The 24091-nt window shown below is 50.7% G+C and overlaps 1 protein-coding gene across 1 annotated transcript in view; it reads left to right on the top strand.

The window, feature by feature from the left end:
• Gpr107 (G protein-coupled receptor 107) overlaps window positions 1-24091 on the top strand; it is a 63209-nt gene that overhangs the window by 34498 nt on the left and 4620 nt on the right. Inside the window, exons 13-16 of the mRNA XM_051166170.1 lie at window positions 2516-2646; window positions 5756-5799; window positions 21717-21766; window positions 23321-23404. Of these exons, the coding sequence (XP_051022127.1) occupies window positions 2516-2646; window positions 5756-5799; window positions 21717-21766; window positions 23321-23404 (309 nt within the window). The remainder of the gene's footprint in view (window positions 1-2515; window positions 2647-5755; window positions 5800-21716; window positions 21767-23320; window positions 23405-24091) is intronic.

Below are 24091 nucleotides of genomic sequence, written 5' to 3'. Positions count from 1 at the left end.
TCTGACTGTTGACAGACCTAGGTATGTGCTGGAAGTCCTGGTGGCCGCTTGTTTTCAGACAGTCCTGGATGTCTAGATTGTGGTTAGAGAGCTGTTTCTGCATTGGTTGCCTCTAGCAAAATGGTTCTCTTAATGAGTAGGCCCAGGTGCCATGGAGTATTTTAGAACTGGGTGGCGCCAGCTAGGTTTCCTGCACTGTGGAGTAGGAGAGTGGCCTATAGGGTTGACATTGATTAAATCAGTGTTTGGAGGCCATGCTCCGAGGCCTGACTAACACGTGTGTAGCCCTTCAAGGAGGACCTGTGCACTGTCTTACGCCAGCAGCCTATGCAAGGAAGCAGAGCCTGGAGCTCAGGGCACCACAGCTGGCTGCCATCTCTTCCCGGCTGCCTGGCCACAGCCACGCCTTTGGTGAGGTCAGCCCTGTTTAAGACGGTAGCATGGGTGTGGCCGGCAGAAGAGGAAGGAAGAGTCAACTTCTGGGGACATCATCTCTGGGGATTGGTTGGCTGCTTGGCAGCATTCTGCAAGGAGCTCGGAGTAGCACCCACCAGAGACAGAGACCAGTTGCTATAGCTTTTCAAGGACACAGTAAACCACTCAGAATGATCTGGAAGGGCCTTGTAATGGAGATGGGACTTGGTTGAATGTTTAAAAAGAGGAATGTGACAGGCAAAGGAGTAGGCACCTGTGACACTGTTGTCAGGAACCAGACAAGTCACCAGGACCACCCCTAGGCAGATGGAGTTCTGTAACCTACCATGGTTTTGTGAGTGTGTACATGACAGAACCTGAGTTCTCCTTTCAACTCTGGGAATTGCTGTTCATGTCCCTTCTGGCGAATTCAGGCCTTTTGCTCTGTTGATTGCTCCCCTGGCCTGAGCTGGGATATGATGAAGACTCTTCTGTCTTGCTGACCCCTCTGAAAGGTGAACACAAGGTCACACTGATTGTCACCTAAGAAAATAAGGATGTTTGAAACTGAAGATGAGGAAGTTAGTATTTAGACAATGGGACTGCTCTGGGAAGGTCTTGACCAAAGTCTAAGAGGCTTCCTTTGGCCATGGGGGTGGGGGTGGGGGTACCAGAAAGTTTCTTTCCTTTTTTCCCCCCCCTCTTTTGGTTTTCTTGTGGTGCTTGGCATAGAACCCAGCACCTTGAAGAGGCAAGGCAAGCACTCTGCCGAGCCTCACCCTCACCCTCACCCGAAGCAGGAGTGAGTGCATGGTGTTTATGAGCACTGTGGGGAGTGGCTCGGCACGGCCTCTAGGAACAGTCTGTCTTTCATGCGGAGTGTATGAATTGAAGTTCAAGTGGAATTGGAGTTTGCATGTCTAGACTAGGCCAGAAGCCAGCAAGCCCAGCAGTCTGCCTCCCACTCCGAACTGAGCTGGGGTATAATTGTGTTCAGGACACTGGCTTCGTAAGTGGATGCTGGGACCCGACCTCTGGTCCTCATGATTGCTCTGCAAGCACGCTTAACCACTGTGCGCTCTCTCCAGTCCCAGCATGACTCATCTTTATCTCTGCATCATGGCTCATGGTAGTCTCTAAAAGTAAATATCCTAAATCATAAACTTCCCTGATGTACAGTGGGGTCTCAATTAAACCAGTTGAAAATTGTCCATAACCTTGGAAAAGAGTTCAAGGGCAGGGCTAAAACCAAGGCAAAGCCTTTATGGTGGAATTGGAAACAAGGCATGGAGGCAGGTGAGCCTCAGGAGGACCTGTGTCCTGTGCAGTGTAGGGCCTGGACTGGCTAGCTTGTGTGAGGAACAGAACAGTCTCTGAAATTTGCACTGCTTGCCGCTCTGACCTCTGGTCCCTATATCAGCTACTTAGTATTACTGTTCCTGAGGACCAGGAATTCTTAGGAAGAGCTGGGCCTGAGAAGTGTTGGCATCTTAGCTATGAGGGACTTGAAGTGCCACCTGCCCAGTAGCTTTTGGGGACTGCCTGAGGCTTGGGTGCCCCAAAACAAGGCGCTTCCATTACCCATTGCTATGTGCCACCCCAAACTTGATGATTTGAGGCAACACTAAAGAGGAAATCTCCAATTCTGTGGGCCAAGGATTTAGGGGTGTCTTAATTGGGTATGCCTAACCTAGGGTCTGGCCTGGTTGCAGTCTGTTCGTGGCTGGAGTCTGGATTATTGTCTCCATAGAGTCTGTGCCATGGGCTGGGAAGACCTGAATGGACAGAGTACAAACAGCTGAGGCGCCTTCACCTTCACCATGGCAGTTTAAGGGAGTCAGGCTACCTCATAAGAAGGTCCAGGGTTCTGTAGATCCCAGCAGAGGGAGGCTGGGAGGAAGCTATACCCACTCTGGAAATCACACAGTGGCGTAGATATTTCACAGGCCCGATAGCGTCAGGGCCAGCAAGCTGGGAGGCAAGGTTCTCAGGAAGCTTACCGGTCTCACAGTATCGCTGCAGCCACAGCTGCACAGGTAGGCATGCCACCTTGGGTCACTGTCATAACAGCACTTACACTTTGGGGTCCCATGTCCTGTAGGTGCTGGCAAATGTAGCCTACATCATCATAGAGTCCACGGAGGAGGGCACGACAGAGTATGGCTTATGGAAAGATTCTCTGTTTCTGGTTGACTTGCTGTGCTGTGGCGCCATCCTCTTCCCAGTGGTGTGGTAAGTAATCGTGAGGCAGTGTGTATACAACCAGAGTCACAGGGTGTCTCATTGGAGAAGACAGCCCTGGGGACCCCAGGCTCCCCCGAATAGCGAGCTAGGGATGGATCTCTGGGACTTTAGTTGCCCAGGCTTGAGCTGCTGAGCGTCACCCAGGGGACTTCTGTAGAGCTGGTCTGCAACATAGGCCACAGGGCGCAGTGCTTACCCAGTAGAGAAAGGTCTAGAGGTGAGAGACGTCAGCCACAGGGTGCGAAGGGCTGAGGAAGAGAATCATTTTTCTTGCCATTTTAGATGGAAAATGACAACATACTACCCTGACATAAACTAGTGGCAGTTCTCAGGCCACTCGGGTTTTGGGGTTCTGGAGAGTGACCTGCTCTGATCCAGGAACGGCAGGCTTCAAGTTTGTACTTTGCTAGTGTGTAAAGAGGTTTCACTGGCATGCACACTTGAAGCCATGGTTCCTTCCTCAGCACCACATAAGCATGGCAGGTGGTGCGTCTGGAGCTCAGCGTGGAGGAAGCAGAGGCAGAAGGACTGTAAGCTGAAGACCATCCGCTGCTACGTAGCAAGACATCAGCCTGGACCACGGGAGCCTGTCTCAAAAAAGAAATTGGGGCCACATGTGGTGGCACATGCCTTTAATCCCAGCACTCGGGAGGCAGAGGCAGGCGGATCTCTATGAGTTCAAGGCCAGCCTGGTCTACAAAGAGAGTTCCAGGACAGCCAGGGCTACTCAGAGCAACCCTGTCTTGAAAAATTAAAATTAAAATTAAAAAAATAAATAAATAAATAAGAAAGAAGGAAGGAAGAAAGAAATCAGGGTGCTGCCTTTGAGTCCCCAGCTCCACAAGGAGGAGTGTGGGGTTTAAGCTACAGTGCATATTCTCAGAATGGTCACTGTTGCTCTTGGGTAGTAAGGACTTGCTTGGAAGCAGGTCCTGCCCTAACCTCCACATGAAATACAGTGCTCCCAGCTCAGCATCCTCTTAGTTACTTTCCTGTTGCTGATAAGATAAGATACCCTGACCAAGGCAACTTATGGAAGAGAGTTTATTTAGGGTTTATGGTTTCAGAGAGAGTCCATGGCCATGATGGCAGGGAGCATGGCGGCAGGCAGGCATGGCAGGCAGGCAGGGCACAGGAGCAGTAACTGAGACCTCATTTCTTGATCCGTAAGTAGGGGGCACAGAGTGCTAACTCAGCCTCAAAGCCTACCTCCAGCGACACACCTCCTTCAACAAGACCACACCTCCTAATCCTTCCCAAACCGTTCCACAGCTGGGGACAAAGTATTCAAGTATATGAGTCTATGAGGGCATTCTCATTCAACCATGACAAGCATAGAGCCACCAGTGGTCATTTGTTGTCACTTGAGCACAGCACCGAGCAGATGACCAATGGCAAGATCCTTTATGGTGCACATTCTGAAAATGACTGCAGGGGATGAGATTCTGATACATACAGAAGAAACAGCATCGTGGCCAGTGAGATGGTTCATTGGCTGCCAAGCCTGATGACCTGAGTTTGATCCCTGGGACCCACATGCGGCGTGGAAAACTAATACCAGCAAGTTGTCCTCTGATGGCCACACATACATACTGATTTAATTACAGATAGATAGCACTATTAATTTTTTTTAATACTTGATTCAGCCAGCCTTGGTTAGCACTAACATAAACCACCTTTATGCTAATCGCTTTCTCATGATGTTGAGGGGAGAGCTGGGCTCCTTTACTGAGATTTTAGAAGTGGTTCCTCCATAGGTAAGTCTTTTTTTTTTTTTTAAATACAGTATTCTGCCTGCCTGTATGCCAGCAGGCCAGAAGAGGGCAGCAGATCTCATTATAGATGGCTGTGAGCTACTGTGCAGTTGCTGGGATTTGAACTCAGGGCCTTTGGAAGAGCACATAGTGCTCTCAACCTCTGAACCATTTCTCCAGCCCCATTTTTTTTTTTTTTTTTTTTTTTTTTTTTTGAGAGAGGGTTTCTCTGTGTAGCCTTGGCTGTCCTGGACTCCCTTTGTAGACCAAGGCTGGCCTCGAACTCACAGTGATCCGCCTGCCTCTGCCTCCCAGGTACTGGAATTAAAGGCGTGCGCCACCACACCTGGCATTGATAGCAGTCTTTTTTAGGGTCAGCGTCAGAACAGAAGCCCTGCCAGCAGTTTCTCACCTGTTTCACGTGCACTTCTTTGCCTGTGTGTTCAATGCAGGCTTCCCCCCCCCCCCCCCCCCCCCCCCCCCGTGGCTGTGAGCTCTGCCTACAGCTCCAAGTCTTTTTTATTTGTTTTGTTTTTCTTTTTCAAGATAGGGTTTCTCTGTGTAGCCCTGACTGTCCTGGAACTCATACTGTACATGAGGCTGGCCTTGAACTCACAAAGATCCTCTGCCTCCTAATTGCTGGGATTAAAGGTGTGTGCCACCACTGCCGAGCTGTCTTTTCTTATTTTATGTCTTATTCTCTGAGCAGGGATTCACTGTGTAGCTCTGGCTGGCCTGATGCTCACTATTAGCCCAGTGTGGTCTTGAACTCTCAGCAGGCCTCCTGTGTCAGCCTCCTTAGTGCTGGGATTGCAGGCTGCACTACAGTGCCCGCTGTCATAGCGTCTTTAATGATGTTGACGTCCTCTGTCCAGGCCATAATGATGGTGATTAGTTACCATTGCTGCACAGTCTGAAAAAGGCTGCCACAGCCTGGCCGATGAATCTTACCAAGTACAGGGAATGGATGTAAACTCTTAGACCTTCACAGTGTAGGACTCACCAGTGACTTTTTTGGGGGGGTCATTTCTTCTGCCTGGCATGGATGCTCTGAGAGACAGGATGGTTGGGGGGACGAGAGCAGAATTAAATGACGGTGTTTCCATTGTCCCTCCTGCTGACCCTGACTCTGCCAGCAGAAGACATCTTCCCTTCAGCTTGAGCACCATAAATGGGCAAGTGTGGACTGGCAAAGATTTCTTGTTTTAGGGAGGGTGCTGTCTAGTCATCTGGTTGACCCTTTTAGTTTACAATGGGTGCTCAGGTCCCCAGCTACTAGAGCCAGAAATAGAAAAGAATGCAGCTCGTCTACTAACCTCTGCTCTCCATGTGCTTGTTTTTAGGTCAATCAGACATTTACAAGAAGCCTCAGCCACAGATGGAAAAGGCAAGTTCCCTTGTGTTCCTTTGTGTCACTTGCACAGCACTCAACACCTACCCTGCCGAGAACCAGGGTAGGTTCTGGCTCTCCAGCACCAGCTTCTGGGGGCCAGCATAGGAGGGTTTGGGGCAGCAGGCCTGGTTTGGTTGGGAAGCAGGTGCCAAAGGAGTTACCAAGACAGGAGTTATGCAGGGAGGCCTGGGGCAGCAGCCCTGTGCCACTTCTGTTGTCCACTGTGATTGCGATCTTTACCTTTTTTTAGAAAAAAATTGTAAATTATTATTTTATTTATTTATTTTATGTACGTGAGTGCTATGTCTACATGTTCACCTGCAGGCCAGAAAAGGGCATCAGATCACGTTAGAGATGGTTGTGAACCACCATGTGGTTGCTGGGAATTGAACTCAGGACCTCTGTAAGAGCAACCAGTGCTCTTAACTGTTGAGCCATTGCTCCAGCCCTTTTTGTGTGTGTGTGTGTTTCTTTTCTTTTTTTCTTTCTTTTTTCTTTTTTCTCTTTTTGTTTTTTGAGACAGGGTTTTTCTGTATAAGCTTAGCTGTCTTGGACTTGCTTTGCTTTGTAGTCCAGGCTGGCCTTGAACTCACAGAGATCCACCTGCCTGCTGGGATTAAAGGCATTGTGCCACCTGACCCAAGATCTTCACATTTCAAACCAAATCCAAGAGAAATGTTCTCTCAGAGAAGGAATGTTGGGGTCTGGGAAAGGTCGGAAAGCAGTTGTCTTTGGGAATCCTGGGTCTGCAGGTGGAGATGGCAGGCAGTGTGCAGCATCCTGGCTACTGCGGAACCCTGTGTGCTCATGTTTGTTTGAGGTGAGACTGAGTAGCCAGGAAGCCTTCTGCATCGCTTCGCCGGTGTAGCACTCATTGCTGTTTGTCTACAGCAGTGGTGGGCTGGCCCCCAGGGTGGAGGAGCAGCTCTTGGAGCATGTGAACTTGCTCACCAAGCTGCATTCCAGAGTTTCCTTACTGAGCATTTCTTGTTGTTGTTAGGAAAATATGGATTCATTTTAGACAATGTGGAAAATATGCTAACTACAAGTCATTTCATAGGCTTGATAGTTTGTATCAAGTTTCTTTCACTTTGGGAGTTGTTTTGTGTTTTTTGGTGTTGAGAGGAAACAAATCGTGTACTTTTCCACTGAGGTGCTGCCCTCCGCCAGCCTGCTGTGTCCAAGTGTTGCATTGACTTTAAGGACTCCTGGCTTTGAGGTTTCACTTCTCTTCAAGACCTGAGTTGCTCACTGGGTATTCTGTTCAGCTTGGGCCCGGAAGAGCCCATGTGGCTGTCCAGGCTCTTGCAACCCCTGGGCATCCCTGTGTAGGAGACACTGCCCTGGTGGGAGCCTGTGGCCTCCACATGTGCTCAGGGCTAGCTTTTGTTCTCTCTAGCAAGATACAGCCTTTCCTTCCAAGGTCTTTGCATTCCCCTCCCTCCCCTGTCACACATTCCTCTCAGAGAGCTGCAGCTGGAGTACAGGCAGTTTGGGCAGTATGCCAGTGACTTCCAGGACCCTGGCAGAGCCCACCTGCCTCCTGCAGTGGGCAGAAGGGAGCGCAGGGAACACATGGTATAGACATGAGACTCTGAGGAAGCACCTGCCCTGGGGGAAAGCCTGCCTGGCTAGGTTCAGGAATTGGGTTGTTGTTGTATGTATTACATTAAAAGGTGGCTTATTGCTTTTGTAGCTTAATACATAGGGTTTTCCTCTATATAGTAAAGCGGGTTATACCACATGAGTAAGTTACAGGCAGTTGTGAGCTCCGTGTGGGCGCTGGCAATTGAAGCCGGGTCCTCTGGAAGAGCAACCCGTGCTCAGAACCGCTGAGCCACCTCTCCAGCCCCCTGTGGCTTTCTTTCCTGTTTGTGTTTTTTCTGAGCTGGGTCTCACTGGGCAGTGCTGACTCCTGGACTTACAGAGACCCTCTTGTCTCCTATATCTTTCTTCCTGCATGTTTTGGTTTCTGAATTAAGATCCTAAGGGCAGCGCTCCCAGGTGGACAGTTCTGCCTGCCTGTGTCTTTGGCTTGGAGGTCCTGTGGTGATGGCCTTTGGCTCCCCACCCTCACCCCCACCTCCACCACCACACCCCCCCTTTTAAAACCATTTTCCTTTTACTCCTTGTCATTCTACCTCTGGCCGTTTGGCCTTCCCCACTTTGTCTTCCATCTTGTCTTAAGGTCCTGGCTGTGACTGGGGTTGGTCTGAAGTTCATCCACACTTTCTTAGCTAATGGCAAGAAAGGGCTTAGCCTAGGGTAGACAGCACAGCAGGCCTGCAGTGGAGAGACTCTGCAGAGAAGGTATTGTTTGTTCTCCACCTTCCTAATGCTGCAACTTCTTAATACAGTTCCTCATGCTGTGGTCACCCCCAATAGAAAAGTCTTATTTTGTTTTGGGGGGTTTTTTGTTTGTTTGGTTGGTTAGTTGGTTTTTGTTTTTGTTTTTGGGTTTTTTTTTGTTTGGTAGGTTTTTTTGTTTGTTTGTTTTTGGTTTTTGGTTTTTTAAGACAGGGTTTCTCTGCATAGCATTGGTTGTCCTGGACTTGCTTTGTTGACTGGCCTCAAACTCTAGAAAAGTATTTTTATTGCTATTTCATAACTATAATTTTGCTGCTGTTATGAATTGTAATACAAATATTTATGTTTTCCAATGGTCCTGGGAGACTCCTATGAAAGGGTTGTTTGACCCCAAAGGAGTCGCTACCCACAGGTTGAGAATCAAGGGCACACAAGGCCATTCCTGTGTCTTCCACTGGGTGGCAGTATGGGACTTGTACATTTGTAAAAGTGGCCTGTCATTCCAACCTCTTGCCCTAAAGAAGAGTGAGAAACAGATGGGGGAGCCTCACAGTTGTGCCCTTTACTCTGTTCTTTGGGTTAAGGAAGCCATGTTCCCTCAGTGGAAGCCCCCACAGAGAAGCATGGGGACCAGCACTCTGCTCAGGCCGGGGTCAATGTCACCACTGTATGGCACTGTCTCTGGGGGGATATTGCCTACTGGATTCCATATGTTTGGGTCCTCTGGACCTTTGGTCATCCTCTGTGTGGCTTGCCTGTCTTAGAGGCAGCTGCTTACTGGGAGGTCTGTTCTGGAATCTGGAGGCATATGGTCAGGTGGAGGCAGGCATTCCACTTCCTCAGCTCAGCTCATTGGCCAGTGACTTGTCGCCTGGCCTTAACCACGACTTGGGCTTGTGTAGGTGTAGCGCAGGCTGAGCAGGCAAGAGACTGCTGTTCAGCGTGGCTTTCAGAGAGTGTCTGTTGGGCTTGTGTGTACCCCTTTGTCTCCAGATTTGCTTTGGCTGAGCTTGAGGAAGCACAGAGGAAAATCTTAAGGAGAAGCTGCCCAAGCCCTGCCTTTGTCTTTTCTACCATGTGCTGAGGCTTCTCTCAGGTCATCTGTTGCTGCAGTCTCAGCCTTTAAGGGGCCTGACTGAATCTGTTAGACACCTTGCCGTGGCTCGCGGTGCTCCAGCCTCCTGCCAACAGCATCTGCTGGCTGTGTGGCCCTGGAACCTGCAGGATGCCTCCACTCCCATTCTCTCTGGTGTCGCTGCCTTGTATTGGCTTGGGTGTGTGCTACAGAACTTGACTGATGGGCTACCTCTAGTCACCTGGGGGTTTTGCCTTCTGCTCCTGGAAAGGCAGAGGATGTATTGTAAAGAGCCTTCCATTTTACATGTGCTCCAGGAACAGGTGGTGATGGCGTGGCTGCAGGCTGGTGGAGGCATGGCCTCATTCTGAGCGCCTGCCACGTTCAGAAAGGAGCCTTAGCCATAGGCTGTCATTTGGCACTGTCTCTCAGGGCTCTTTGGGTTACAGTGGCATCATAGAACGACATTAGTAGTGTCTTAGTCACTGTTCTGTTTCTATGAAGAAATACCATGACCACAACAACTCTTATAAAGGAAAGCATTTAATTAGGGCTGGCTTACAGTCTCAGAGGTTTAGCCCATTATCACTGTGGCGAGGGACATGGAGGCAGGCTTGGCAGCGTGAGAGCTACATCCTGATGTAGAGAAAGGGAGAGAGTGTATATGTGAGCCGCCTGGCAGGGGCTTTTGAAAGCTCAAAGGACCCCTACCAGTGGCACGCTCCATCCAACAAGGCCACACCTATATGAGCCGACAGAGGCCATTCTTTTCTTTTCTTGTTGTTGTTTTGTTTGTTTGCTTTTTGTTTTTTTGGAGACAGGGTTTCTCTGTGTAGCCTTGGCTGTCCTGGACTTGCTTTGTAGACCAGGCTGGCCTTGAACTCACAGTGATTTGCCTGTCTCTGCCTCCCGAGTGCTGGGATTAAAGCCCTACCACACCCAGCTCTGTGCTCTGGGTGCCTCCCCTGGTGTGCAGAAGTGTTGCCAGGCCAGTGATGTCTGGGCATGCTCAGGGCTGCGACCCCACCCCACAGCTATCACCAAATTCTCTTATTTATTATGTTTTATTTTATGCGTATGGGTATTTTGACTGTGTGAATGTATGTACACCATATGCATGCCTGGCACCCTTGGAGGCCAGAAAAGGCTTTTGTATCGTCTGGAGCTGGAGTTACAGACTGTGAGCTGCCACATGGGTGTTGAGAATCAAACCCAGGCTCTCTTCAACAGCAGTGAGTGCTCTTACCCTCAGCGTCATCTCTCCAGCCAAGCTACCAGGTTCTTCTCTGGCACCTACTTGTGGGCTGACCGGGGTTGCTGTCCTTTCAGAATGTCTGGGATGATATGGCAAGTGTTTGTGTCATCAGTCTTAGGCCCAAGTGCCTGTCTTTATATCCAGTGAGGAAGAATGGAAGGTGCATTTGCTGCTGCGGTTCAGTGGGTCACAAGCCATGTGTCTTGAGACGAGGACAGCCGCTGTGTGTCAGTGTTTATTGCCAGGATACAAGTCGTGCAGCGCAGGGAAGCTCACAGCTGTCACACAAGCATCAGCTTCCTAGTTCTTAAACCCCTTAAGGGTGTGCGGGGGACACACCAGTGTGCAACTGTTTAAGAAATGCTTCAGTGTTTGAGAGAGCAGTGCCGTCCACCGAAACAGTGTGCTTCACCTGATGCGTAGCATCACACTGTTTCACCTGGCGGGTGACATCACAGGCAGGTAGGACAAAAACTTCAAAAGGCAGAATCTGGGCCTGTGAAGCTTAACAGCAGTGAGGAGTGTTCCTCGCTCACAGGCCACACTGGTGTTTATGTGAGATGTCCACCAGCCCCAGTTGCGTCCTGGCAAGGCGCAGTGTTTTACTTGGGTGTGTTCACGAGAAGCCTTCAGTGCACACTACAACCATAACTGCCGTGCACTGATTCTTGCTGCACTCTCGAGTCCCAGCAGCTGCCTTTCTGATTTTTTGAGGGTTTAGACAGACACGGACCTCGTGTGTCTACATAAAGTTGTTTGCTTGCTTTTCCTTCTCCGTATGTATGACCACGCCATGACACACAGGTGGAGGCCATAAACTCCCCTCAGGTTTAACTCTGTGTACCCCAGGTCAGGGCTCTCTGTCTGCCACTCGCTGGAGCCGCGCTCTGGGATTGCAGATGGGCATGCGACTGCATCTGGCCTTCATGTTCTAGGGAATCTCCTCCCTGTGTGTTCAGCAGGGGCTTTACCCACTGAGCCACCCCCCCCCCGGGTGTTGGTTGCTTTTGAGTCAGAGTTATGCTCTAGCCCAGGCTGACTTAGATTTCACTCTGTAGCCCAGACTGGTCCAGAGCTCATGCTGGGATTACAGGTGGGAGTACCACATCTGGCTATGTGAAGCTCTGTGACGCGCATGTCCACTAAGCCTCCGTGAGCTGAATTCAGTCTCTCCTGTGATTTGAGTAGGAGCATGCTAGCATAATTATAGAGCGACTCCCTGGCTGCAGTCTTTGCTCAGGAAACTAAAGACATGTCTATTCACCTGAGACGGAGAGGTCATAGGAACACCAAAGGAACAGTTAAGCCCAGTGTGGTGACCAGCAAGCTTATTGGAGTTACAGAGAGGGCCTTGGGTGGCTTGCAAGCAACAAGGTCACCAAAAAGCGTCTTCTTGTTACTCCTTACTTAGGGGCAATTGGAATCTCAGGGAGAGAAGGCACCTTGTGCCCTCCACTGGGCAACAGTAGGCCCGCTTTCTTGAGGGTCTCATACATCGTCACTGCTCTGTGTCACACTACTGGTCATATCCAGCCCAGAAGAACTGTGCCCTCCCAGGGCTGATTTTCTAGCACAGACACTCTCAGCTTTACATGACCTGTGGCCTATGACCTCCCACTCTTGCTGTGTACATAGGGCCATATCTCATAGCATCTCTGCGTTCATTGGTTCTGCGCTATGATGACTACACATACAACAACTGTTTCTGAGTGTCTGGTTTTATGGTGTTCCGCACTTCCCATGGCTGTGCACCTGTCAGCCCCGTCCGTTGCCAGTTTCTCTCTTCCTAAGCTGAACTTGCCCTCCCCACTCTTCTTACCCTAGCTCTTGACAGAATACTTCTCCCATCCTTCCCCAAACCCCCACCTGGACACACACACACACACACACACACCCCTTCTGCCTTTATGAAGTTGGCTGCTGTCAGCACTTTTTGTGTCTGGCTTGTGTCGCTTAGCACAATGCCCTGAAGTTGGTCCATGTTGTAGCCTCGCCTGAATTTCCTGGCTTTTTAATGCTGAACAACATTGCATCGTACGTGTCTACCTCTTTTCATTCACCGTCTATGTGGCAAGGGTTGCTTGAGTCACTGTCACCTTTTGGTTATGGAGAACGGTGCTGCTGTGAACTTGGATGCACACATATCTGTTCAGGTGTACTTTGTTTGTATCAGCTCGAAAGTGGCATTTCTGAATCTCGCGGTACTCCTGTGTCTGTCTGGCACAGTGTCTGTGCTGTCATACATTCTTGTAAGGATCCCATGTTGGATTCTGACTTTTCCATCTCATCACCAACACTTCTCAGTTTCTACGTTTTTTTGGAGTGTCAAGAATTGAGCTGAGGCTCTCGGTGCTCAGCATTCGCCCACCCAGTGAGGGTACAGTGAGTGTACATCCACAGCTCGTTTTTGTTTTGTGTTGCTCTGTTTGCCATCTGTTCTAGTTTCATTCTGTTGCTGTGGGGAAGAAAACCCAACAACATGTTGGAAAAAAGCATTTAGGGTAGAAAAGAAATTTAGGTTTTTAGTTCCAGGTTATAGTCCATTATCGGGGAAGTCAGGGCAGGAACCTAACACAGCACATCCACACTCAGGAGCAAAGAGAGGCAACGCACAGAGCCTTGCTCGCTTGCTCCTGCTCAGCCAGCTGTCTCCTCTCTCACACTGTTCTTTACCTTCCACCTAGGGAATGGTGCCTCCCACAGGGGGCTGGTCTTCCTGCATCAGTTACCAGTTAAGAAAGTCTCCCGTAGGCCAGCCTGATGTGGATAACCCCTCACTGACACTCTCCTTCCAGGTACCAATTACCCACAACAGATGGTTGAACCTGCCAACCTCGTGAGATTTAGAATCACCATGGAAACAAGTCTTGGGGCCTCTCTGTGAGGGAAACCCACTCTAAATGTGGGGAGCACCATCCCTGCACTGGGGTTCCAGACAGCAGAAGGGGGAGGAAGCAAGCTGAGCGCTAGCATGCATCTCTCTCTGCTTCTTGGCTTCAGAGAGCAGTGTGACCAGTGGCCCGCTGCCATGCCTTACCTGCCGTGATGGATGGTACCTAGAGCGATTGCTTTTGTCAGGTGCTTTGAGACAAGCAACTACGGCGTTCTAGTGAGTGTGAAGTGATATTTTAGTACACCTTGGCTTTGCGTTCCTCTAATCATTAGTGAAGACATACGTATTTCCGGGAGCTTATTGGCCGTTAGTATATCTTCTTTGGAAAGCTGTCATTTCAAGTCATTTGCTCTTCTTGTTTTCACTGGATCATGCTGTGCTTTGGACATGACTCTGTCCCGCAAGGATCCATGTGCTGGAGCTTGGTCCCTGGTGTGATGCTCAGGAGATGGAACCTTTAGAATATGGGCCTGGTAGAAAGAGTGTCTGCTTCTTTTAGGGAGAGCATCTTCCATGTCACAGGAGCACAGTATGTGGTCATGCTCAGAGGACAACATGTGGTAGTCAGTTCTCTCCTACTGTGCGGGTCATGCGGATTGAACTCAGGTCATCAGGCTTGGCTGCTGGCACCTTTGCACACTGAGTCGTCTTGGTGGCCCCAGAAAACCATGTTAAGAGCCTGCCTGCCTGCCTGGCACTCCCTTGAATGCCTCTCTCATCCTTATCATTCACCACTCCTATGTGTTGCCTCCATTTTAACCCATGTACCAGGAGGTGTGCTGTCAGGCTGTGGGGGCCCCAGGTCTGAGAGCTGCGGAACCTCTTTTCTTAGAGTTCTGGCCTTGTGTTGGAAAGCTGGGGGTTGTTTGTGGTTTGCTTGTTAGAGGGTCTTCTGGCTTCCCTAGACTGGTTCCTGCCTGTCTGCCTGGCACGTTTGTAGCGTAGAGTTGAGAGCACAGTGACTCGGCGTTCTGCGGCTCTGCCTGCCGGTCACAGCTTATGGTAGCAGAAACGTGACTGTGCTGCTGGAGCAGCTATCGGCTGCTTCAGGGAACTGGATCGTGCTGCTGTTCCTTTATTTTTAAGTATGTATGTGTGTGCTGTTCCCATGGTTGTAGCCATGACTGACTGGTGGTGGCCTGCTTTGCCCTGCAGTGGCAGAGCTGAGTAGCCACAGAGAGTTTTGGGTCCACAGAGCCCAACATCTGCTGTTCTGCCTTGCATAGACATAGTTTGCCACCACAGGCTACTCTAGACATAGACGAGAGGTCACGTTTCAGACCACATATGGCATGTACTGGCGATGGCCACTGCCAGACCCTCATACGTGAGCATAAGCCATGGCTGCTTTCCAGTGTGTGTTGAGCTCCAGCTTTGTGGTCAGAGCTGTGATTTTCAAGCCTTAGGCTACTCTGCTGTCTTACCTAGAGTGTCATGTGTTTTCCTTTAGCCTGTTAGTGTCTCGTGGGAGGATTCTGTACTTCTTTTTCTCTGTGTAGCCTTGGCTGTCCTGGACTCACTTTGTAGACCAGGCTGGCCTTGAACTCACAGCGATCTGCCTGCCTCTGCCTCCTGAGTGCTGGGATTACAGGTGTGCTCCACCACACCTGACCATTCTGTACTTCTTAACCAGACACCCTTGGCCATGGAGCAGAGCTCTGGCTTCAGTGGGTTTGTAAGCATGATCTTTCCCAGATCCTTTGCTTAGTGTCTCTTTAGGACAGGCTTGTCTAGCTGCATTTTCACTTTCCTAGTAGGAGCCATGATGCCGTGGGCAGTGAGTGAGAGCTGTTGCCAGAAGAAGCCCTGAGCCTCGAGCTGAAAGCCCTAGGGAAGAGGCAGGAGAGAGGGGACCTCCCCACTATACTTCTTGATGAGTCCCCCTTGCTGCCTTGGGATCAGCCCTGGAGCTGGGACACACAGCTGGCTGTGAGTCTCTACCCTACAGTACCTTTGTGTGAACTGCTGTTGAATGCCAGCTGTTGGAACCCTCTCACCTTCGGCAGGGTTTTGTAACAGGAGAGGCAGTGAAATGAATCCTTGATCTAATCGCAGAACACTGTCACCTTCCTTTTGTTCTGTGTAGCTAAGGACACCACCAGAACACTCCGTCAGAAGTCTCGAGCTGCCCCGGTAGGGTGCTCTCCCAGCCTGACAGGAGCCTCTGCAGACATCTCCCACTTTCCCAGTGCTGTCCAGGGAGCATCTGCGATGTGCCTGTTTCGCTTGTGGCACACAGTGGTGCCCATAAAAGCCTCAGAGCGTCTGTCCTGGTCTCAGGACTATCTCGCCACAGCTGTTGTCTATACAATGTCTGCACGTGCCTCCCACAGGGCTCCCTGGGCAGCCGGGACTTTGACACATTCTCAAAGGGTTCAGGACTCCTGAAAAATCTTAATCCTAGCTCAGGGAGCCATAGAAAGGATACATCATAACGCCAGTTTAAGACAAGCATAGTTAGTCTCTTAATCTCTGAGAGCTGTGTTTTTTTGTTTCTTGTTTTTCCCTCAGACACATCACTCAAAATTCCTGAATTGTTACCAAGTCATATCTTCAAACACTATAAAATAATTAATCTCTTCCTTAATAAGTAATGCCATCCTGAGGTCATGCAAGACACAGCCCACAGCCTGGTGGCTTCTCACACACAGGCTGAGAAAGCACTGAATGGTGGGTGTGTTGCTTCTTTAAGTGTCAGGAACTCAGTGCTCCCACGTGGTGGTAGCTGCCCCCTCATGGTTTGCGTGTGCCCAGGGCTGTGGTGCGTCTCAGGACTGCAACCTGCTCTTCCACTGTTACCGCAATGGTCCAGGAAGGTCAGGGTCTCTTTCCTGGAGAGTCTTGCCCGTATTGGTGTCCTGTGTTACTGAGCAAGCAGAAGTGTGACCTTCATCCTAGCTCACTGCTGGTTGTGACTGTGCTGGAGAGCTGGGGGTGGATGGCTGAGAGTGAGTGACCTGCACCCGAGCTTGGCTGCAGTCTGTACTGTCATGTCCGTCTGATGAGCTCATGCACTTGGGCTGCACAGTGTGTGCTGGAGGGAGGAGGCACTGACAGCCAGTGTGGACCAGCTCTCCTTGAGCGTTGCTAGTGATGGGATCTGGAATAGAAGGAAGGAACGGAAACCGAGCACTGGACTTCCCCCAGCGTGGTGGTCTTGGGGCTTTTTTTTTGGCGAGTGGCTGATCCTCCCCTCAGCCTCCCAGGAAGCTGGGGCTATAGGCCAGAGCCACCTGTCCAGCTGGCCTACTTTGATTTCTGTCATTGACACTGTGGTCTGGCGTAGACCAAGATGCACAGCCCCAGTGGTTTGGCTCATTTACTTTTTACGTCTCTTGGGCTGTTGCTTTAAATGCACAGAGAAGTGGATTTGAATCCCTTTTCACATGCCCCCAAAGGCTTGAAGAGCAAAGTGTCCTGTGCTCTGAGTAGCTCTCACCATGGCCATTACAGGGCCACCTCCCCTCCCCCAACTATCTAAGGTTTTGGCAGTGGGATTTCTTCCTGGAGGCTTAAAGCCCCCATTAACACTTTAAGGCCAGTGTAGCTGCGGGTCTCTGGCCTATGGCCTCTCTCACTGCTCACAGTGATGGGTGATGCACAGGGGCCTTTATGCCCTCTGAGCGGTGAGCTCGAGCTGCAACTTAAGAGCTGCAACTTAAGCAGATGAGGGGGCTGGGGTCGGAGTGGGTCTGAGGGATTCACACTGCTGGCAAAACCCACTCCTTCTGCTTTTGCCTTTGACTCAGAATTGCCTCTGCACACAGCAGCGAAGAGCAGGAGGGTGGGTGAGAGGCCAGGGGAATGTCTTAAGCCCGAGGCTTGCTTCTCATTGAGGCAAAGACTTTAAGAAGCTGTTTGGGCCTTAAGCCACTTGCTGTTGTTTAGCTTGACATTGGCAGTCACCAGCAGGAGTCATGAAGTGGCATAAGTCAGAAGTTGGGGCTCCCTTTCTCTTAATATGAGTGTAGGTGGAAAGGGGCTTGTGATAGGAAGGTGGCCTTGGGCTTGAAGCCTGGCTTGGCCACTTACAGGCTGTGACTGGCCAGCCTTCACCAGGCCAGATCTTTCATCACAGACACATCACTAACAGCATGGCTTCCTACACAAAGAAACCTGTGAGACAAAGCAGGAAAAAACCTGTGAGATTAGGCAGGCATGCTGGGGACACCCTCAGTGCCTGTATCACTTGACAGATGGTGACAATCGAGGTGGTTCTTACTGCTTCTGAGAAGTTTCTAAACTATCAAAGGAAGTCAGCTGGGGGCAGCTGTGATCTGTCTCTGGCCTTCCTGGTTTTTTTTTTTTTTTAAGGTTTGAAAAAAGATTTAATTCTATATATTCCTGTGTGTCTGGGGTGGGGGGTGCACATGCATATAGAGCCCAGGAGACGGGAAGATGGGCTCAGATCCCCTGGAATTGGAGTTGCAGGTGTTGCGAGCCAGCTGATGTGGGTGCTGGGAACCAAACTTACGTTTCCTGTACAAGCAGCATACGCTAACAGCAGACCCACCTTTCCAGCCCCCTTTTGGAAATACTTTGTTGACAACTTCATACATGCCTGTAATATATTTGGGTTCCATTTTCGGTTCCATTTTCCACGTCTCACTGTGACTTGAGGGAGGGTGGCAGTCTGGGGAAGGGCAGTAGCACTTCCCGTGGCAACTCTATTGCTTCTTGACCTGATGAGCATTGGCAGGAAGAAGTCCTTGCCAAGCTTCTGGCTCCACTTGCGGCCCATCTCCTCTGTGTGCTCTTTCTGGGGGAACCCCTGAGCTGCAGCCATGCTGCTGGTCCCTCCCAGCGGGAGCTTCTACCTCCATAGCTGGGCCTGGGCCTTAAGAATTCTTCAGTTTGGGGCTGGAGAGATGGCTCAGGGGTTAAGAGCACTGACTGCTCTTCCAGAGGTCCTGAGTTCAATTCCTAGCACACACATGGTGGCTCATACCCATCTATAATGAGAGCTGATGCCCTCTTCTGTCATTTATGCAGGCAGAGCCCTGTATACATAATAAATAAATAAAACTTTAAAAAATCCTTCAGTTTGTGCCAGGTGGTGGTGGTGGAGCACACCGTTAATCCAAGCACAGGCAGTATTTCAAATAATGAAGCTCTGGCCCACTCTGGTGCTCACTGAACAGGATCCTCCGCCTCTGTGAGGTCGTCTCCAGATGAGGAGCAGTGCCAGGAGAAGGACGCATGGGCCAGGGCAGGCATGTGGGGTTACAGTGGTGCTGCTGAGGGCTCCCGGCTCGCTGTCCTTCTTGCCTGCTCATTCTTTGTCCATATTTGCTGCTCCATCATGGCACAGTCAGAAATAGCCAGCCAGGCCTCTGCAAGCTTTCACTCCCACGAGAGCCCAGCTCCCTGTGGTCCAGGGAGCAGTCAGTGGCTGGCAGCTTCCAAAACTCCTGGGAAATCTTTGGAAGAGACAAAAGGGGTTCCAGGCTGTGACCCACTGCCTCTGCTCTTCTCATGGTGCTGGGAGGTTTCACGTTGTGGCTGGTCCTCCTCTGTTCTGTACTCTGACTCATCAGTTCCATATGGCAGGCAGCACTGTTTCCAGGACAGCCTGGGCATGCTGGTAGTGCCATGTTCACATTTTGTTCCAGTATTACTGGAGTCTGGGTTTCTACCAGTCATGGTGGCCCCCTTTGATGCAGGCTAGCCCCATGTAATGTTGACATTACACGGGTTCCGGTAACTATTTTGAGAGCATCCAGGTGCTGAGTGCAAGCCATTTGCTGCCTGTCTTGCCCTGCTGATTATCCCAGTAACCCTCAGGCTAGATAGTACTGTTCCTGCCTTAGCAGATGAACAAAATTGAAGTTCAGACCGGGAGGGGGGGGGCGCTTAGGTGACTTGTCTAGTGTCACATGAGTAACAACAGGCAGCAGATGAGCTTTGAGCGCTGGACACACAGCTGCCCTGTGCTCTGCTTTCCTGTTCCACCTCCACTTACAGGCTTGCAGGGCAGAGTGTGTCAAGGATGGTTACAAAGACCTGATTAACAGAGCAGGAAACCCCAGCCAAGGGCCCCTGCCAGCAGTGCCACCGACTATCGTCATGAGATTAGCTGTGTTGTCATCATGACTAGTTTAGGAAATGGCCCAGAGCTCTTCACTTTCCTCCAAGAGCCATTTGTCACCACTAGGAGTGCTGGGTAGCATGGACCCTTCTGGTGTGAGGGTGTGAGCCACACTGCCTCAATTATAGAGTGACGCCCTTCAGAAGTGTCTGTGTGGCCTGGAGCTATGACATCATGGCATGTGGTGCCAGGGAGATGCCCACATGTCACTTTCTGCTCTTACTCCTCACAACTATCCCACTAAGACCTTCAGGGCCTCAGCCCCTCCTCACAGTCCCCTTCTGCCCCCTCATTCCCTTCATAGTCCCTTGTCAACCAGCCCTAGTGCCCGGCTGAAGTGCTGCTTGCTGCCCTGACCTCCCAGCTCACTGCACAGCTGTCGGCATCCACTCAGCTGGACCCGTACTATCGATCTTCTTTTTAAAGCTCCCTGGGGCCCTGGGAGCAGTAAGGATAAGCTCAGTCTTGTACGCTCGCCTTGCTCTGCTCTCTGTCTAGCCCTGTGTCCAGCCTTCCCAATGCCCAGCATGGTCTCGCCTGTCCATGAGGCTGTCCTACAGAGTGACCTCCCCTTTGGTTCCCTCCCTGCCCGGCTCACTCCTCTCCACTGCCTTGACCCATCCTCCCTCAGCTAGCTCTTCCTGTCCTGGCACCTGGAGCTTTGAGAAAGAAAGCAGGTCAGTCCTCTGCCAGGCAGTCAGTTCTGGTGCAAACCGTTTCCATTTTCAGGACTCCTTCAATGAGCAGAGTCCAGAAGAGGACTTGAGAGCACTGCAGCTGTTCAGGAAAGGAGGGGCTTCGTGTTGCTCTGGGTGACAGGCAGGCTGTAGTAACCTTCAGCTGCAGCAGAGTGGTGGGAACAGGCCCTGTCACGGAAACAGGAAATGCAGGGCTGTCCGCCTGGGTAAGACCCAAGGCCTAAGACACTCATTCACCCAGGATTTCTCAAATGTCCTCAGTAACACCCCTCCCAACCTCTAGGTGGGGTGTCCCCCGACAGCAGGGAGGAGGCTGCAGCTGCCCAGAGCACTGCTCACACCCAGTGCCTTGTGCAAGTCAGAGCTTGATCACGTAGTATTAACTGGATGAACAAAGGGTGAGAGCCAGGGAGTTTAATGTTTGAAAAACAGGGTTGGAACGGGAAATACGAGCGAGGGGATAACATTCCGGATGTAATCTGAATAAATTATAATAAATTAAAATTTAAAAAACAAACAAAATTATTTTCAGAGATGTAGAGAGATGAGAGTGTTGGGCGACTTGCCAGTTGTCCTCCCTCCCTTGCTTGCTGGGTGTATGTACTTGGTCCTGTATACACACACACACACACACACACACACACACACACATAGACACACACACGCTCACAAAGCCTCTCAGAAGCTCTTCTGGCAGAGCTCTAGTTGATAAGCACCTTGCACACGTAGGATTCCTAGAATTTCTGTGGCACCCTAAGCTTGATTGCCCCCACTAGTCATGAGCCAGAGGGGAGAGGAAGAGGACATTTGAATGTCTGCCACCCACAGTCCCATTCTTAAACTGAATCAGTAATTGAGTGCTATTAAGCAAAATTAATTTGCCTCCTGCAGGAAGGCTGTGATGAATGAAAGGGTTGTGAGTCGGGGAGGCAGCCAGGCTACCCTGTGCAGTCATCAATATTCCATAGCCTTAGGCGGTGTCCGGAAGCTGGACGGCCTGGTCTGGCTGACCGTGAGTGTTCTTGAAGGGGAACCTGCTTTCAGAGGACTGACTCTGAAGCGAGTAAGGGTCGCTGAGGCGGGAGCTGCTGAATGCACCTGGGAGTTGACTGACTTTGCCCCCGTGGGAGGCCCTCAGGTGGTCCTTTAGGCCAGTCTGGTGCTGATGCTAGTTGAGGGGCAGCTGTCCCTCCCAGCTGCAGTGCAGGGCTGGAGCGGTCAGCCCTGGCCCGGGTCTGTACCAAGACCTCATCAGTTTCTGCTCACAGCTGCTCATCTCCAAGTGAGGGTGGCCACAAACAGCCAAGAGCTTGATCGCGCCATGCCACTGGCCAGGCACTCAACCCGCCCCACTTCTGGGCGTGTGAATGTGCGCATCAGATGACCACCTCTGCACTGAGAGGATTCGTAGATGGGATAAAATGTTAAAAACTGAGGAAGTTCAGGCAGCCTTCAAGCTGCTTAGGCCTGAGGTGGAGGTTTTGCCTGAGAGCAGCCTGGCCCACATAGCAGGACCTTGTCTCCAAACGGATGGATGGGAGTAGATGGGGAGGAAAAAAAAGAAATTAATGCACTTTTTATTCTGTTCTTTGTAGCTGCCATTAACTTAGCAAAGCTGAAGCTTTTCAGACATTACTACGTCTTGGTGAGTAAAACAACAACAACAACAAAAGAAAACCCTAAAACTGTAAATAAGACCAGTGAGCGGACCTGGTGACAGAAGCAGCCACCACACCTTGTCCTGTCAGCCGCCTCACAACCTCACATCATCGCTCTTAAAGTGGAAATGAAAAATCTGGGTTGCTTTGAAGCCTGTTAGAAGTGGCTTTAAATACTTAGAAAAGTAGCACAGGTTCCTGACGTGGAAACAGCCTCGGGAGCCGTGGGCATGACTCAGGGCATTGGGTAGTGGCCAGCAGTGTTGATGCCCAAGGGCACTTGTAGGCCCAGGTCAGGACCGACCCAGTCATTCCCCGTCTTGCCTTAGGAATGTGGGTACGCCTTCGTGCTCCTTTGCAGCCCCCTGCCCCTGAAACTGAATATTTACCACTCTATCCAGTTGCCAGGCTGGAAACTAGTTTTGTTGTAGTGATATGCCCGCTAAGTGGTGCACACCTTTAATCCCAGCACTCAGAAGGCAGAGGCAGGTGGGTTGTTGTGAGTTCGAGTCCAGCTTGATGTACAAAGCAAGTCCAGGACAGTCAGGGCTACACAGAGAAACCCTGCCTCAAAAAGCAAAAACAAAAGGAAAAACAGAAAATTGAGGCTGGTATCGTTTTGGGATTTGGGGGTTTGGTTTTGGTTTTTGGCTTTTGGTGTTTTTTGGGGGGGTGTTGCTTGAGGGGGGGTCTAATTGTACAGCCCTGGCTAACCTCAGTCCATTGCCTCTGCCTCCTTAGTGCTGGGATTGAAGGCGTGCACCGCGGCATCCCACAGGCCAGTGATGGACACTAAGCCCTGTGGTGTGAGCGTACACAGCATAACCTTCGTGTCTCCTTGGCTCCCACAAGGAAGCCTGACCTCTCTGCCCAAGCAAAGCGGCAGCAGAAAAGCAGGGGGCAGACATCTGTCCAGATGGTGTCCTGTGCTTGCTCGCTCCTCATTCTCAGGTTGTCTGTTTGTTTACCTGAGTTCTGTGTCATCATCAGAACAGGTGTCACAAAGAGCAGTTCCCGATGCCTGTGACGATACAGAGGCGTGCTTCTTTAACAAGGCAAGGGAGACCTGCCTGGCCTGGCTGTAAGCCTGGTCTAGTGTTCTGAGTGGTCTCAGGGCCAGCTCACTGATGCCTGCCACAGGGAGGCCAGAGGAAGGGGCTCAAGGGTTAGAGTGTGTGCTTCCATATGTCTTGGAGTATGGGCCCCAGTGCTCACTGCGTGCTCCCCATGTGACTATTTTGCTGTAGCTGCTCAGAACTGCTCCCAAGCCTGGTGTAAAAGAGTGCCCTCGGGGACTGAAACCAGTCCTGCGTTTGGGTGGTGAGAGAGGGTTAGGACAGCCACGCTCAAGGAGCAGGCCTCCAGCCTGGGCCTGCTCAGTCTTAGCCATCATGAGGCTGGCACAACAGAGCACCGGCCTTCCCTCTTGGCTTGGCGTCCAGGGCTGTAGACCACATCTGTGCCTTTGGGTGACTGTTTTCTGCTTTGCGTTAACTAGCAGAGCGTGTGGTGCTCTGGCCCCTGACTGCCTTTTCCTGCAGATCGTGTGCTACATCTACTTCACCAGGATCATTGCCTTTCTCCTCAAGTTTGCGGTTCCGTTCCAGTGGAAGTGGCTCTACCAGGTTTGCTGCTCCTGGGGGACAGGGTGGAGACTCTGCCTTTTGGGGTGTAGCTTAAGAGTGTGTCTGACTTGCCTGGGAATGACCGCCAGGTCCTTCTGTCTCCTCTGCTCTGCGGATGCGGTGCTCTGTGTGCCCAGGAGAGCTGCTGGGCTACGCTAAGTCTGGATGTGATTGTATGACTGATTAATTCTACGTCTTTAAAGAGAGAGAGAGTGAGAGCGCCCCGTGCAATTACAGTTTATCTACCCTTGCTTTCATGCAGAGCTGCCGCGGTTTTGAGTCCAGTCCTTTGGTTTGGGGATTTGTTTTTATTCTTGGGTTTTTTGTTTTGTTTTGTTTTGTTTTTTGGTTTTTTGGTTGTTGGGGTTTTTTTTTGTTTTGTTTTTTTGGTTTTTTTTGTTTTGTCTTTTGGGTTTCTTGGACATTTTTGTTGTTCTTGTTTTGTTTTGTTTTTTTGAGACAGGGTCTCTCTATGTTAGCCTTGTTTGTCCTGGACTTGCCTTGTAGACCAGGCTGGCTTTGAACTCATAGCCATCCACCTGCCTCTGCCTCCCAAGTGGGATTAAAGACATGCACCACCACGCCCAGCTTGTTACATTTCTTCTTCTTCTTTTTTTTTTTTTTTTTTACGACAGGGTTACTCTGTGTAACCTTGGCTGTCCTGCACTCACTTTATAGACCAGGCTG

The sequence above is a fragment of the Acomys russatus genome, chromosome 24, assembly GCF_903995435.1.
Source record: "Acomys russatus chromosome 24, mAcoRus1.1, whole genome shotgun sequence".
In the NCBI taxonomy this organism is placed as follows: Eukaryota; Metazoa; Chordata; class Mammalia; order Rodentia; family Muridae; genus Acomys; species Acomys russatus.
This window is presented reverse-complemented; position numbering and strand designations above follow the sequence as displayed.